Source organism: Schistocerca nitens, chromosome 2 (assembly GCF_023898315.1).
Source record: "Schistocerca nitens isolate TAMUIC-IGC-003100 chromosome 2, iqSchNite1.1, whole genome shotgun sequence".
Classification (NCBI taxonomy): domain Eukaryota; kingdom Metazoa; phylum Arthropoda; class Insecta; order Orthoptera; family Acrididae; genus Schistocerca; species Schistocerca nitens.
In genome coordinates, this window is record NC_064615.1 from 823,858,870 (window position 1) to 823,874,319 (window position 15,450).

The 15,450-nt window shown below is 37.2% G+C and overlaps 1 protein-coding gene across 1 annotated transcript in view; it reads right to left on the reverse strand.

Moving 5' to 3' along the window:
- LOC126234655 (interleukin-1 receptor-associated kinase 4-like) overlaps positions 1-15,450 on the reverse strand; it is a 105,368-nt gene that overhangs the window by 49,670 nt on the left and 40,248 nt on the right. Inside the window, exon 5 of the mRNA XM_049943387.1 lies at positions 7,918-8,187. Coding sequence (XP_049799344.1) covers positions 7,918-8,187 — 270 coding nt within the window. The remainder of the gene's footprint in view (positions 1-7,917; positions 8,188-15,450) is intronic.

Genomic DNA, 15,450 nt, shown 5'->3' on the forward strand with positions numbered 1-15,450 from the left:
AGAAGCTCCCCACCCAAGTCTATCCTGTGCAAGTTTCTTCATATCTGCGTTGCTTCTGTAGTTTATGTCCATTTGAGTCCATTAACTGTAAATACACATTTGTCTCTCTCCCCAATTTTTCTTCCAATACTGCCCATCATAATCAAATTAACTATCCCTTCATAAATGAATCCCATCACCCTACCTCTTCTTTTAATCAAGTGTGTAATAAAGTTCTCCTCCCTTCAAATCAATTCAGTACTACTTCAATAATTATAAAATTCACCCATATAATCTTAATGAGAAAATAATCTTGGGGGAGCGGGCATAGGTTTGGAAAAGTGGATAGATTGGGAAATAAGTGGACAATGGAAATCAAAATGAGCATATGGCAACATTGGCTGGGAGGCCCCACCCGGGGAATGCGCCAGTAATGAGTATGAAATGATGATGAGGACAACACAACAACCAATCCCCGAGCGGAGAAAATCTCCAACCCAACCGGGAATCGAACCCGGGCCCCCTTGCATGGAAGGCAAGTGTGTTCCACCCAGCTAAGCAGGCGGACAGTAAGTGGACAAAATCCACCTAAAACAAATCATGCAGGTGTGGAAAAAGTGGTAATAGAGAGTAACAACAGAAATGAAAGGTATGAAATAAGAGAATATTACGAATTTCCAAATACGGTCGTAGAGAAAGGTATATGCTCAATAATGTAAAGACAGAATGGCAGTAGGATATGTACTACAATGACAAGGACAACGATGTAGTTATGTTGACTGCAACAGAAGTGTTGGGAGGGATCTAATAGGATGAATCCCAAATGTGACTGCAGAAAGTGTGCTGCAAAACAAGTTGTTTTTGAGGCACAGGTACTGTCACATCGACATGGTAGGAATGCAACGATAAGTACCCACTTGCAAGTCCTTCACTACTCCAAAACTATTCAAATGTCTTTCACCACTGAATGTAGCTGTCCTCCTCAGATGCCATACTATCATTTAAGCATACTATTCTAGTCAAAATGCTTGTATAATGTACCTGGTACCTTCACTCAAAACATGTTAGCCCCCTTTTCACTTATAGACCCATCCATAGCTCTTAACGATTAGTTTCAATCTATTCTTATGAGCTACTAAATCCTAATAGCTGCCAGCATGAGTACAGTACGACTTCATACATATTTTTGTCTTTGCAGTTCTTGTTTCTAAATAATACTCATAACTCTCTTAATCCATCAGTCTATGACACCTACCCATTAAATGCCATTTCCAGCATTTAAGCTGAGTAGCAAAACTTTTCAAAACAGCTATCTCCTCTCAAAGCATAATATCCTGGAATTTTTAAAGTACGTCTCGTGTAACTAAATGTGGCCTCCATCTTTCTAAAATGTAATCAGCAAACCAACGGGAATACCAATTGTGGTACGCTTATGGGCCAGCATCTCCAGCCCTGATTACCCTCTCATCCACCACAGATATCAGTCACTCACTAAACCAGCTAATTTTCATTCACGTTTCTCTACCAGTAATCATCTTTTGAAATTAGAAGCTTTTTTTTCATTAATATAATATTCTTGGGTTTTAAGCCACGTCAAGTGGTTGGCTGCCCACAAGTGTTTGGCAGAGATCTCCTCTGCCATTGTCAAGGTATTGACTGTTGTATGGATGGTGCTGTCATGCTTATATATCCACACTGTCATCAGTGACATCACTGGCACTCAGTCCTGCACCATATAATGGTAATGTTTTGTGGCATGACTGCTGCACCCACTTCGACACCCAATCACAGGATCCCACGCCATACTTTGTCGCAATCCACCATCTTCACTGAGGGTGTTGTCCTAAAGTTTCATCTCTACTTCTTCATTTATTATGCATGTTCCACTAGAGCCAATTTTTGCTGATGGCGTAGGCAGAAACACCTTTCATGTTCTGTATGACACTGTTAAATAGTGCAGACAGTCTGATCGACATAAAACTGCCCATACTGTATATTCCAGGTGTTCTGAGGCCTACACCATCTTTCACAGCCTTCATTAGTTGCCGGGCTGGGGATCTGAAGATTGCGTAAATTTTATATCTCTTTTGGAGCCAGCTAACATGTCACTGAGCCACAAAACAGTAAAAACACAATGTTCTTTGTGCCTTCTTCAGAGGCCTTCTGCTTTCATGGCTTAGATGAAACTTCTTGTGAAATTTGTATGTTGTTGTAACTTTTTTCGTTGAAAACTTTATGTAAGTGGCTCAGTTGGTTTGGCAGGTTTTTTGTGTCCAAGACAGTTTCAGCTCAAAGTACAAGGGTACTCAGAACACACTGTTTCTGTGCTGGGTGGTGGCGTACAGATACTGATGAGTGTGGGTGGACCTACAGTAAACACTGTCACTGAGACACCCACTGGGTTTACGGTGAACAAGGACATCCAGTAACAGCAAGGAACCATTCTTCTCTACTTCTATCATAAACTTTATGTGGTCATGGATGTTGTTGACGTGTTCCACGAACTCTTCCAGCTTTTCATGTCCATGAGACCATATAACAAAGCTATCATCGACATAGCGATAAAAACAACTAGGCTTTGCAGGGTCCATGCCCAAGACAATGTCCTTGAAATGCTCCATAAAGAGGCTGGCTACAATGAGTTCCCCACTGTGACACCATCCATCTGGTTGAAATATTCTCCATCATGTGACCACCTGACATGGTGCGAAACCCAAGAATATTTTACAAATGCATATTGCCGCAAGAGCATGCATTCGTACATATTTTTTTCATGTTTGCAAAATCAATAGCTTTTGTAACCTTGTCTTTTGTAAAACACCAATGATTCTCTTTCCTAGATTTATTTATTATTTCAGCACTTATGTACCATGCTCAGTGGGCCTCTCTTTATTTCCTCAAGTGAATCATTTATGACTTGGTTAACATTGTGGCATTTTGTTCCATGTGTTATGACCTGACAGCATGTCATGTTTTTTTGCCATATCGTGCTTCCTTGATGTATTATCTGACACAATCTTGGACATTAATGATATCACACCTCTTATGAGTGCACCATTACCTTGTTCATTAGTTTGCAACAACAAAGCCAATGGCGAAAAGCAATAGGCAACATACCCAGAGTGTATGCAAGCAATCTTCTTTACTGCCATTTCCTTTACTGTGCCTTATTCTATATCAAAATTTTTGCTATAAAGCATTTTCTTCCCAGTACTCTCGTGAAAAAAGCTGGATTACCATAACCTACTTTCTATTCCTTCACATTTCCATCATCTTTGATGCCTCCATGAAAAATAAAATTCAGGAACAATTATGGGAATGGGATGGTCTCCATCAACTACCACCCTTCACAGAATAGTTGTGTAGTATCAGGGAACAACAGACCACTATTTTATTGGCACTGTATAAAATAATCTCAGTCCTACCCATACTCTGCAAAGCACTGTGGAGTGCATCATGGCAGAGGGTAATTCCCTTTGTACCAAGCATATTACGATTTCTTCCGGTTCCATTCGTGTAAGGAGTGCAACAAGAATGACAGCTTAATGCCTGTGTAATCTTGTTTGTGCTAATCTTGTCTTACTTTACTAAATGAGCAATATATGATGTAGTATTTTCTTAGATCCCTCTCTTAATACTGGTTATTGAAACATTTTATAAGAAGTCTTCTACAGGATAGCTGGCTTCAAAATGCCTGCAAATTCAAGTTTTTCAGCATTTCCATGGCACTCTCCAATGAGTCAAACAAATCTGTGACCATTTGTGTTGCTTTGTGTTGTATACATTCAATATTCCCTTTAAGTTCTATCATATTTGAATAGTTTTCTATGATAGGTCGCAGAAGAGTTTTGTAAGCAATCTCCTTTGTAAACTGACTGCATTTCAAAATGTCCTAATCATGAAGACTGTATCTACAATAGAGTCTTTGTGATCACTCCATTTCATATCCCCAAATATTCTGAGACCCAGGTATTTATACGAGACAACTGATTCCAATTGTGACTCACTGATACTGTAGTCACAGGATACTACTTTCCCCATTTTGTGAAGTGCAAAATTTACTTCTCCTAACTTTTGATGCATGGTGCCAAATTTTGCACCATTTTGAAACCTTACCAAGCTCTGACTGGATAATTTACAGCTTGTTTCAGATAGTACGTCATTATAAATAACCACATAATCTGCAAACAGTTTGAGGTTACTGTTAATATTATCTCCCAGGTCATTAATACAACAAGAACAGCATGTGTCCCAATATACTTGTTTGGATCACACTTGAATTACTTCGATACCTGTGAACGACACTCCAACTGATATTAGATGTAGTGCCCTCCTCCCCAAAAAATTCTCAAAGCAGTCACAAATTTCGATAGATAGCCATATGATCAAGCTTTCATTACTAAACATTGGTGTATCATACTCTAATTTTACACTGTCTCTCTGCACTTGGAGAAAAATAATAATGAATTAAAGACGGGTCTGCCTTTCTCCAAGTACACAATTACTGCTTTGCTTTGATAACCATTTTCCTATTTAAATAACACATACACTTCATCCCTTCTCTGAATTTTTCATTTAGAAATACATCTTTTAAAATACATTTTCTAGTGAAATCATATCATATGCCACTTGTTTTTAGCCTTACCACTGCCATATTTGGTTTTCCTGCACTGTGGCTGGTTTTTATTTGCCTGCTAAATATATTTTTTTCTGTTGACATTTTTTTTTCACTTTCTGAACTATTTGGTGTGGTTTAAACATTGGAAAATCCAGATGGAATGATGACAGTATTATAGAAAGGACAGACTTCTACTCATCATATAGTGGAGATGCTGAGTCACACATAGACACAACAAAAAGGCTGTCAAACAAGTAAGCTTTCATCAGTCAAAAAGGCCTTCATCAGAATTAGGCAACATAAACATGTGCACTCATGCAAATGCAACTCAAACACACACACACACACACACACACACACACACACACACACGACCACAGTCTCTGGCTACCGAGGCCAGAGACTGTGGTCGTGTGTGTGTGTGTGTGTGTGTGTGTGTGTGTGTGTGTGTGAGCACGTGCGCGCTGTCTAAGTCTGATGATGGCCTTTTTGGCTGAAATCTTACTTGTTTGACAGTCTTTTTGAGGTGCCTATCTGTGACTCAGCATCTCTGCTCTGTTGAGCAGCCATCTATCCTTTTCCTATTATTTGGTGTGGTTTATTATTTACGATTATGTTTCATATTTTAACAAAATGTTTACTCGTGTTTTCTCCTGTTCATTGGTGTATTATGTGTCTTGATACCTTGTTGCGAATTAGACAGATTTCTGATGTGCTTCTGACAGTTTTTTGTTTCACTGTTTTGTTTTTCATTGACGGCTGTGAAATTTGAGTTTGTTCTGTTTATGTGTGGGTGGGGGCGGGAGGGGGTGGAGTATTATTCTGTGTTGTTTGATAGTTTGTTTAGAGTGTTGAATAATGTTTTTTGCAGATTACTGTTTTGCCATTGATGGCTTTCCTGCTCTATGCAATAGTTTTTTGGATGTGATAATTTCCCTCTATTGTTAGCAAATGAAACAGGTGATTACTGTGTTTCAGAATATGGAGGTCTGCTTCTATGCCACTGGGGTGGTGGTTGTTTTTAATGAGGTGGTCTACAAATGTGGAGTGCATGTTGTCACTTTTCAGAGCACTTAAATGTTTCAAGTATCTCATCCTGAAATTTCTGTATGTCTGCACAAAGTCTTTGAAGTTAGTTGGTATAGAGCTGCTTTGTTGTACTTATCTGTGGTGATGTTGGGTATTTTTAATTTTTTATGCAGTTTACTGTTTGTTCTATGTGCCACATTTATACTTTGTTTTCTCACAACGTTTCCTATGTTATATGTTATCTTGTTGTCAAATGTTAGTGTGTGCAATTTTTTCTTGATGATTGTGTCTTCTTCATCTTGTTTTCTTGGTGTGTTCTCTGTTCAGTGGCTGTTACTGGTGTGTTGTGCTGTAATGTTGTTATGTGTTTGGTGTCAGCTGTGTTATTTTATGGTTTAGCTTGTCTACAGTGTTTGATTATGTTTAGTTCTCGCACACAGCTCTCTTTGTGCACTGGAATTCTGCTCAGTCTGTGTAAAATTTATTTTTGTCTGTTTTGGTTTCAAGGCTGATATGGATTTTTGGATGAGCAGTACTGATGTATCTATGTAACTGTAGTTTCTGGTCAGGTGTTTCATCTACCACACAAATTATGTCATCAGCTTAGTGGTACCAATATATTACTTTGTACTGTTTTGGCTTTATTATTTCTTCAAAGATTTTGTTTTCCAGATGATTAAGGATGATGTCTGCCAGCAAGCTTCTTATGGGTAATCCCATAGGATTTCCTTCCTGTTGGATGTAGAATTCATCTTTAAATTTGAAATAATTTTGTCCTTTGATTATTTTCCAACTAGTTGAGACTTCTTCTGTCCCTGGTTCTGGGATATATTTGTCCGCCTTAGTTATTTTCAATTATCTTGACTATTTCTTCAGTTATTGTATGGGTATGCACTGAATGATGTCACGTTCCCCAGACATGACCCCCGAGCCCTGCGACTTCTTTCTATTCCCAAGGCTGAAGAGAACTATGAAAAGATGTCATTTTGCCACCACTGATGAGATAAAAACAAAATCACTTAAGGAGCTAAACACCATTACAAAGAGCGAATTCCATAAGTGCTTCCAAGATTGAAAAAAGTGCTGGCATGAGTGTATTAAACTGAGGGGGATTACTTTGAAGGTGACATAGTTGATGTTGAAGAATAAATAAAAATTCTTTAAGAAAAACAAAAATTCTTATTCTTTTTGATCACACCTCATATGTGTAGTGCTTTTGCAAGAAAGTTTGGAAGTGTGTGGTTAAATGAGACGCTGGTGCAGTTCTGAAATCTATCACAGGTCCAGTCCAAGCACTGGGCTTGTAAATATTTGGAAATATTTGGTAGACTACGAAGGTGGGCACTCTTTGTTTTTTTTTTATGTTGTTCTCTTTATTTTGGCTTTGTGAGATGGTGGACTTGATGTTTTTTAATAGTTTTTGTATGTCTCTTTGAATGGGATCACTTTTTAGGATTGTTATTTGGTATCTGTTAAGAGCCTTAGTTTTTTCTTAGTGCAGTCCCTTTCAAGCAGGACTACCATTGTGTTCCCTTCATCTGTCCTTGTGACCATTGCACTATATTCCTCCAGTTATTTATGTATATCCTTGGCTGTTTTCACCTCTGTGGTTGTCTTGGTGTCATTGATGATAGTTTTATTCTTTCTAATAATCTGTCTGATTTCTCCTGCCATCCTTTCTCTGGTTAGTCCTGCACTGAAATTTCCTCTATCTTTCCTTTCTTCCTGTTTCACTGTAGATTCACTTTTCTTTTCTAATGTTCCTTGTGTGATGTGGGTGTTTAGATTGTGTTTGGGTGGCTTTTGGAATAGTGTGTCTTCCTGAATTGAGAACTTCATTTCTGTTAAATCAGCAACTTTTTCATACAATGTATGTTTTCTGTGCTGGTGTATGTTGTTCCTATTGTGTGGGTTTATGTTCAATAGTTTCTTCAGTTTCGAGTCTTGTCTTTGTATCTGCTTTTCTATTACTGTTTCTATATGATATTACACCAGTTCAGTAATGTTATAAAGTATGCAGATTGTCTGATGTGATCGCTTAATTCTAATGGTGTTTTGTACAGTGTGATGTTAAGCAGCCATTTCTTTGAGTACAATTCTTGGATTTCCTTCCTAAGCCATGCAAATGCTACTTATTTTACTGTATTAATCTTCAAATTTTTCTTGGTTTTATGATATAGTTTTTGATCATAGACACAGCACATCTTCTAGTACTGAGATTGATGCTTTCATAACATAATCTCTGCAGTGAAACACTAATGACAACAGTTTATGTACCAGAGACTGCTTACCTTGAAAGTGTATGTATTTCATTTTGGAACTGCTTCTCAACATTTATAGCATCTCTCTTTAATCTTTTAACAGCAACTTTCTCTGTTGGTAAAATTCCAAGATAGACAGAACCAAATGCTCCAGTGCCCAATTTTCGACCACTTCTTAAATCCTGCCCTGCTACAACAGGTGTTTCACAGAAATGGTTAGTAATATCATCCAACAATGAATATGGAAAATTTGGCACTGATGTACTTATATTAGGATGCACATCTGAAGGTGAATCAGCTCTGAAATGAAAACAAAAACAAAAAACCATATAATGAGACACTTTCAGTGACAGATAAATAATATTCCCCATGGGAGTGACAACACAGGTTCCAACAGAAACATTTTACAAAATCGTCATTCAGATGAAAAAAGGAAAATCACTGCAACTACCTTTCAAATATCTTTTATATTACACTGGAGTAAGAAAGAACTTTTCCTACAGAAAAAAAACATCACTCCTAAATACATATTAATTAATGTAAATTGATTACTTAATAATTACTTAAAAATGAAAATTAATCTGTGAAAAACAGTATTGTTATGCTTGTCTGCTGAGCAGTGGCTTTTATGGTTTTTGTTTCACCTCCCCCCTCCCATTGGATTTATGTTTTTAATGTTACCCAATTTGGAGTTTAGTACCTTTTGGCAGTGGTCATTATCTTCCACTTCTTAACTTTCATACCATCTCTCACTGCTCTATCTTCTTCCTGAAGCCGCCTTGCATTCATCGAATCTTTAACATTCTGCATCCATCTTCTAGGTGGTCCTCCACATTTCTTCACTCTGCTGGTGTACATTCATATATTCTTTTTGGCCATACGTTATCATCCTTTCGTTGTTATCTTCAGTATTGAGAATAGTGCCTTTTTCTCCTGTAATTTCCCATATTCTTTCATTGCTGTCATGTTCCAGTCAATTTATTTTTCTCCTTTTTGTTTCACTCCCATTTGTCAGTGCCATATGTAGTGATACTCTCTATGACTAACTTGTACAGCAAGATCTTAATTTCCTTTTTAATTTTGTCACTCAATAGCAAGGAATTAAGATGTCACCGATTCTTTTCACTTGCCCAATTTTATTTGTGGTGCCTCGTGCACTTGTCCCATTTTTGCAAGTGTTCCCCAAGCATTTAAATGTACAGATAATTTTAATTTTGCAGAATTCTACATTCAGATCTTCTTGTTCATCTTTCCCCTCTACCGTGGATTCTATTATTTTTTTATTTATTGTCAGGCCACACTTTTTTTGTATTCTTTGTGTAGTTTCCTGAACATGTGACAGTAGTCATCTTTGTCTCCTGCTATCAGGACCTACTCATTGGTAAAGAGTAAAGCATACAGTATTTTTTTGTAAAATTTCTTCTCGGTGTACGTACTTTAAGTAAAGTCAATAGTAATGAGCATCATTGTCTTAAACCCTTATTTTTACGATTTGAAAATATTTCATTCACAAGTTGGCAAAGCTCAAAAACTTTATGGAAAAACAAATGAATAAACATAAAACACTATACTGAGTGAGAACACATGTAACTGCAGTTCAGTTTCTGTTAAGATCCAGAAAGTGAGTTGAAGTGGAAATAATGCCACTGTAGCATAAGAAAGAGTGGTTTCAAAACAGATGAAAAACTGCCAAGAATGAATGTACAGCCATGTTTGTTTTGACCTCAACTTCCACTAACAATAAAGGAAAGAAACAGTGGTATGCTGAATATTTAAACAAGAGGCAGAAACACCAAAAGTACACTGCCTGCCAGCTTTATAAAGAAATACCATTTTAATCTATAAAAATAAAAATATACAAACATACTATTTATCCATATATCCAGAATGACCACAGAAGGTGCTTCATAAATAAAAGCAAAATGTGTCTGTTGGCACAGTCCATTCCAAGTGGTCCATCACTGGTTGCTTGACCATCTCAGTAAACATTGATATTCACTGTGTAAGTCCCTCATGTTTGAGGGACTTTCACATTTAGGCTACAAGCATCTGCAGTTTTCAAATTATTCAGTAATGGGTTGTCCTAGACCTTTCAAATAAAAAGCATTTAGTTCAACAACGCTGGACTATAAATTAAAACCATGATAACCTAGCTGAATGTATTCCTTAATATATTTTTAATAGTGTGAAGTTATTGGTTGCATATTCCAAAAAAACATTTTTTGAACAGTATTTTTCCAAAGAAAGTAATTTATCAGACTTTATATTTTTTGTGCTGTTACACTACACAGTATAGTTACTTTTTATAGAGTATCAATAGTGAGAAGCTTGCACTTACAAAAATACACTATTTTATAAAACATTTCATTCTTTGGCCTGCAATATCTGTGTTAGGAGACCAGATAAAAATCTGAAAATTACACACTTAATAGGTCCTTATGTATCAAACTTTAACATAAATTTTAACTTTGAGATTCAATGGGAAGTTATAAAAAATAAAAGATTACAAATACATGTCAAAAACACAATTCTTAATATCTGCAATATCTGGAGTAATGGATATAGAGTGTCAGTTACATAATTTAAACATATCTATGATCACTTTAAAAAAAATGAACCCACTAATTACACTGTCTTGTTCACACCTCATTTGTTTTTACAACCTTGTTCACTGAACAACAGGGTTTGGTTGTTAGGTTAAAATTTCACCCAGTCACAGTTGTAAATTCCAGGGAAGACAGCTTCTTCCGTACATTTTTAACAGGCATCCAGACTTAATCCCTTTCAACTTTTTTAAACGAGGTGTGATAAAATTTAACACAGTGCACATCCTGGTTTTGATAGTCAATAATATCAACTTCGGTAATCCACCACTGCTTGCCATAAACACTTTTGATGTGTCAGTGGCACAAGTTTTCCATGCTGATGATGTCCACTATCAGAGGATGTTGATGTGAACTTACACTTGTGCAAGTCGTGTGACTGAGGTATAAAACAAAGAAGAGATCAGCTGCCTTTAATCTTCTTACAAGTGTTGAATCTTTCCTCCAAGACATTGGTGTAGAGTTCTTGTATTTCCATACATTTTAAAAAAAAACACAGGTAATCCCTATTACATGTTCTTTATAAAATTTAAACATTTCTTGAGGTGTCCAGACCTGGTTCTCATGGGTCTGCTGCAGACTACCTTTTGTGACATCTAGTGTTTTTGCACCCCCAACACCATCACATGCTTTCTTCCCATGGCATGATGCAAAAAAGTGCCATTCTGCATCAAATTCATAGTCTTTTCTCTGAAGGCAGATGTTAATTTTTTTATTGGCTTGCAGCACCATCTGAGAAACAGATCAGTTTGTTTATGGAAGTGTGGTGCTGTTTTATGTAGTTTGTTAATTGCAGTTGAAAAGCATGCACTGCTGTGATGTTGTGTTCAGGCAGTCACTTTTGGCACAAAAATTGTCAGTCTTTAGTTTATCCTGATCTTTATAATAATGCAAATTGATGAACTTTGGCCTGTTTTTTTACCCAGTGGTGCCCTTGTACTTCATCTTAAACAACAAAAGAATAGTTTTCAGAAAAGTCGGCAAGACCTAAGCATTCGTCAACTGCCAAGGTTTGCTTTTTGTCTTTCAGAAATTTACCCTGAACTTTGGCAACAAAATGATGCATTTTCGGGTTTTCAAGGTTGGCTACCAACACTTCAAAAAAAAAACTCTTTTCGTGGTGTTGTAATTGTCACCATTTCCATTCCGTCTTAGGTCACCCACTGTTTGTATTCTATACTGTCAGGTATCAAATCATCTTATTCTCAAGTAAAGCTTGTGTGCCTGGGCAGTTTCCACATTTCCCAATGATCATACAATTGTAGCTGTCAATACTACAAACCAGAACTTCAAAAAGGTCTTTATAGTCAGCTCTAAGATTGGCCCCATCTATCATTAACTTTGCATTCTGGTGATAGAAACAACTGCAAATATTATGGGTGCCAGATGCCCTTGCAACAATACACTTGCAAAATTTTGAACTTCCAATTTCAATGTCAGGTTTTTCTTTTTTGAATTGAGTGAATTTTTCATTTAAAATAAACAAGATTAACTTTTTTGTCTCTGGACATTAGTACCATTTTCTTTCACAGGAACACAATCTTTCTTGCCAGCTAACAAACAGCTGTTATTGTCATCAATTGTGTTTTCATCCATGAGATTTGATGCATTTTTCTTTCGTAATATTTAGTTTTTAGCTTTTCTGTCAAATCATCATATGTGGTCAGAGAATTATTCGAACTTCCATCTGGTTCAGTGCAACTTTTTTTTTTTTAAATGGATCTTCGAAATTCTTTTTGACAGTAGTTGACATTTCTCAATTTTTGCATTCAATACAACAGGTCTGTTTTCTTTCTTCATATAGTTTTCTAATTTTACTAGCAGAATTTCCTAGGATTCCACAAGCTACGTACAATTGCTCATGAATCACAATATTCTTTATCTGAAATATTACCATCACTTTCTCTGTTAATGACTAATATCTTAGAATAAATGCTAGACACAATGACTTTCCTTGTATTATACAGATAAAAGGACTTTTACTTTCAGAATAATGATCAAACATTATTTCTCTCAGAGCTTTTGTTATGGGCTTCTTATATGTCTTCAAAGAGTCCAAAAAAGACTGGCTGAAAAGTGATTACATTACTTTCAGTATTTAGTTTCATGGTACTTGCAAGTTGAGTTAATTCTGAGCCAACTCGTAGGTAAAATAACAGTTTTTCTTTTTCACTGTAATCTTCAATTAAAGTAATATCTTTAGGAAACACTCCATACACACTTTTGTGGCAAGCTTCATTACTAAGAACACCAACAGAACACAGACACCATTGTTTAAGTGCACATTTCAAGAGCTCACTGTTAACTGAGCGTCAATCAACAGATGTTGGTGAAAGGGGAAAGACAACACACAGATTGTACAGGCGTGATTGTGAACCTCTACAGACTTGCAGATGCTGTCTGCTAGCAGAAACTTTCTGCAGAGGACTGTTTCAACAACTAATCATTCATTACTTTATTTCATGTGTTTAAATAACGTATCTGATATACTTTATTCCATTAGTCCAGGTATTGCAGATATTAAGACATGTGTTTTTGACTCATGTCTGTAACTTTTTTCCCTTAACTTCTCATTGAATCTCAAAGTTGAAACTTATACTGAAGTTTGATACATTAAATGTGTAAGTTTCAGATTTCTATCTGGCCTCTTAACAAAGATACTGCAGGCCAAAGAGGAAAAAATTCACAAAATCCGTTGTTTAAATAGTGTATTGTTGCAAGTGTAAGTTTCTCACCATTTATACTCTACAGAAAGAGAAGTTTGTGGCACAACTTGACTAGAAGAAGGGATCGGTTGGTAGGACATGTTTTGAGGCATCAAGGGATCACAAATTTAGCATTGGAGGGCAGCGTGGAGGGTAAAAATCGTAGAGGGAGACCAAGAGATCAATACACTAAGCAGATTCAGAAGGATGTAGGTTGCAGTAGGTACTGGGAGATGAAGAAGCTTGCACAGGATAGAGTAGCATGGAGAGCTGCATCAAACCAGTCTCAGGACTGAAGACCACAACAACAACAACAACAACAACAACAGAAAGTAACTATACTGTAATAGCACAAAAAATATCAAGACTTAGTAATTACTCCTTCTTTGGCAAAATACTGTTCAAAAATTGAGTTTTTTTTTAAATTGTAACCAATAAATTTGAACCACTGAAAATACATTAAGGAATACATTCAGATAGGTGATCATGGTTTTTATTTATAGTCCAGCATGCACTGAACTAAATGCTGCTTCTCTCAAAGGTTTGGGGCAACCCATTAGTGACTTATTTTTAAAAAACGCAGATGCTTGTACATGCAAAAAAAGTTGACAATCTGTAACAAAAAGAACCAGTGTTTCTAAACAATGAAGAATAAAAAAAATTTAAAATGTTTTTGAGCCCACTATACGTTAGGGAATGCATCTAGCAAATACAAAATTTTTCTGAGATGATCAAGCAACCTTTTTTTTTTTTTTGTACAGCTTGGTATGGAATGACCATGATGTAAAATACTCTTCGATTAACTGCAGTAAGCTAAAGATAGAGAGATCAATAACAACTAGTTGTCTTTTCTTAATTTACCAGTAGTCATGATAGTCAGATAGTATTAACTATGGAAAAATTTTGCCATTAAAAAAACATCACAAAATTCTTCATAGGAATGTTGAAACATGAACTGTGAAGAAGACTCATGCCTCAGTCATTTCTCTAGAAGTTATCACATTATCAAAAACTAGACCTTCACTTCATCAACATGATCATCTTAAATTGGTGTTAATGACATTCCACTTTTCATTAACTCAGGCACATTTTGCACTTCATAAAATCTTCCAGAGTCACGGGGCCATGGTGTGTTCCCCTAGACTTAGTTGTTGTTATTTTCAAACAGAAGTTCTTGCTATAATATTTCCCAGTTATGGCACACATATTGTTGTAAGTGAAGTGTGTGAGAGGAGGAAAAAGGGGGGGGGGGGGGGGGAGCCATGGAAGAAGACCACATATAAGAATAAAGGTAAGTAGACAGGCACATAAGCAAGATCAAAAATACTGCTGAATTTTCATACAATGCCCTTCATCAGACTTAACTAACACAAGAAACAAAGCACGCATGCACGGCTACATTATTCCGGCCAACTAAATCGAACCGGTAGTGCAACTTAACTGGGGTCAGGGGTTGTATGGAATGAGGTGAGTGAAAAGGAAAAGGAGGAAAGTGAAGAAGGAAAAGAAGGGGTGCAGGGTGGCTGTGACCTGGGAAGGAGGGACTGCAAGGGAACGGGATAGGAATGTGGCGCCAGTGAGTTCGCCCTGGCATTGGCAGGAGAAGTTGTGTGTGGCGCACAATGAGATGGAGGACTGGATTATCAAGGGAAAACAGAACAGAAGCAGAGGAAGATTATGCAGTAGAAAGTGTACAAGTAGATCGAAGGGGTGGATTTGGAGAATGCGGATAGGGATGGTGGTGGATGTGAGACAGAGGTTAGGGGAGTTTGAGGCCAGTTGGAACGTGGTGCTGAATGCTACGCACCCACCGACCACATCAAATTTCACTCTTGCCACAGACATATCCTACCCCCTCAGAGGCAGGGCCACATATGAAAACAGTAATGTCATACACGAGCTCTGCTGTGTTGGTAACCTACGCAATCAGGATACCCCTCCCCAAAACCAGCTTCTCTGAATTAAATAAAAGAGAATCGTTCTTCCAATACATTCTTTGTTCCTGCAATCCTCTTAGCCTCCTCTTACCCACCTCCACCCCCATCCTCGGCCACCACTTCACCCTATACTCTACACTTTTTCTTTCCTCTCCACGATCTCCCCCTCGATGTGTGTGGCACACGTATCTGCACCTGCCTGTACCAGGGTGAACTCACTGGGTCCACATTCCTATCCCATTCCACAGCTGCCTCTCCTTCCCAGCCTTCAGCCATTCCTCATTGCAGCATTCCCTCCCCTACCCCTACACCACCTCA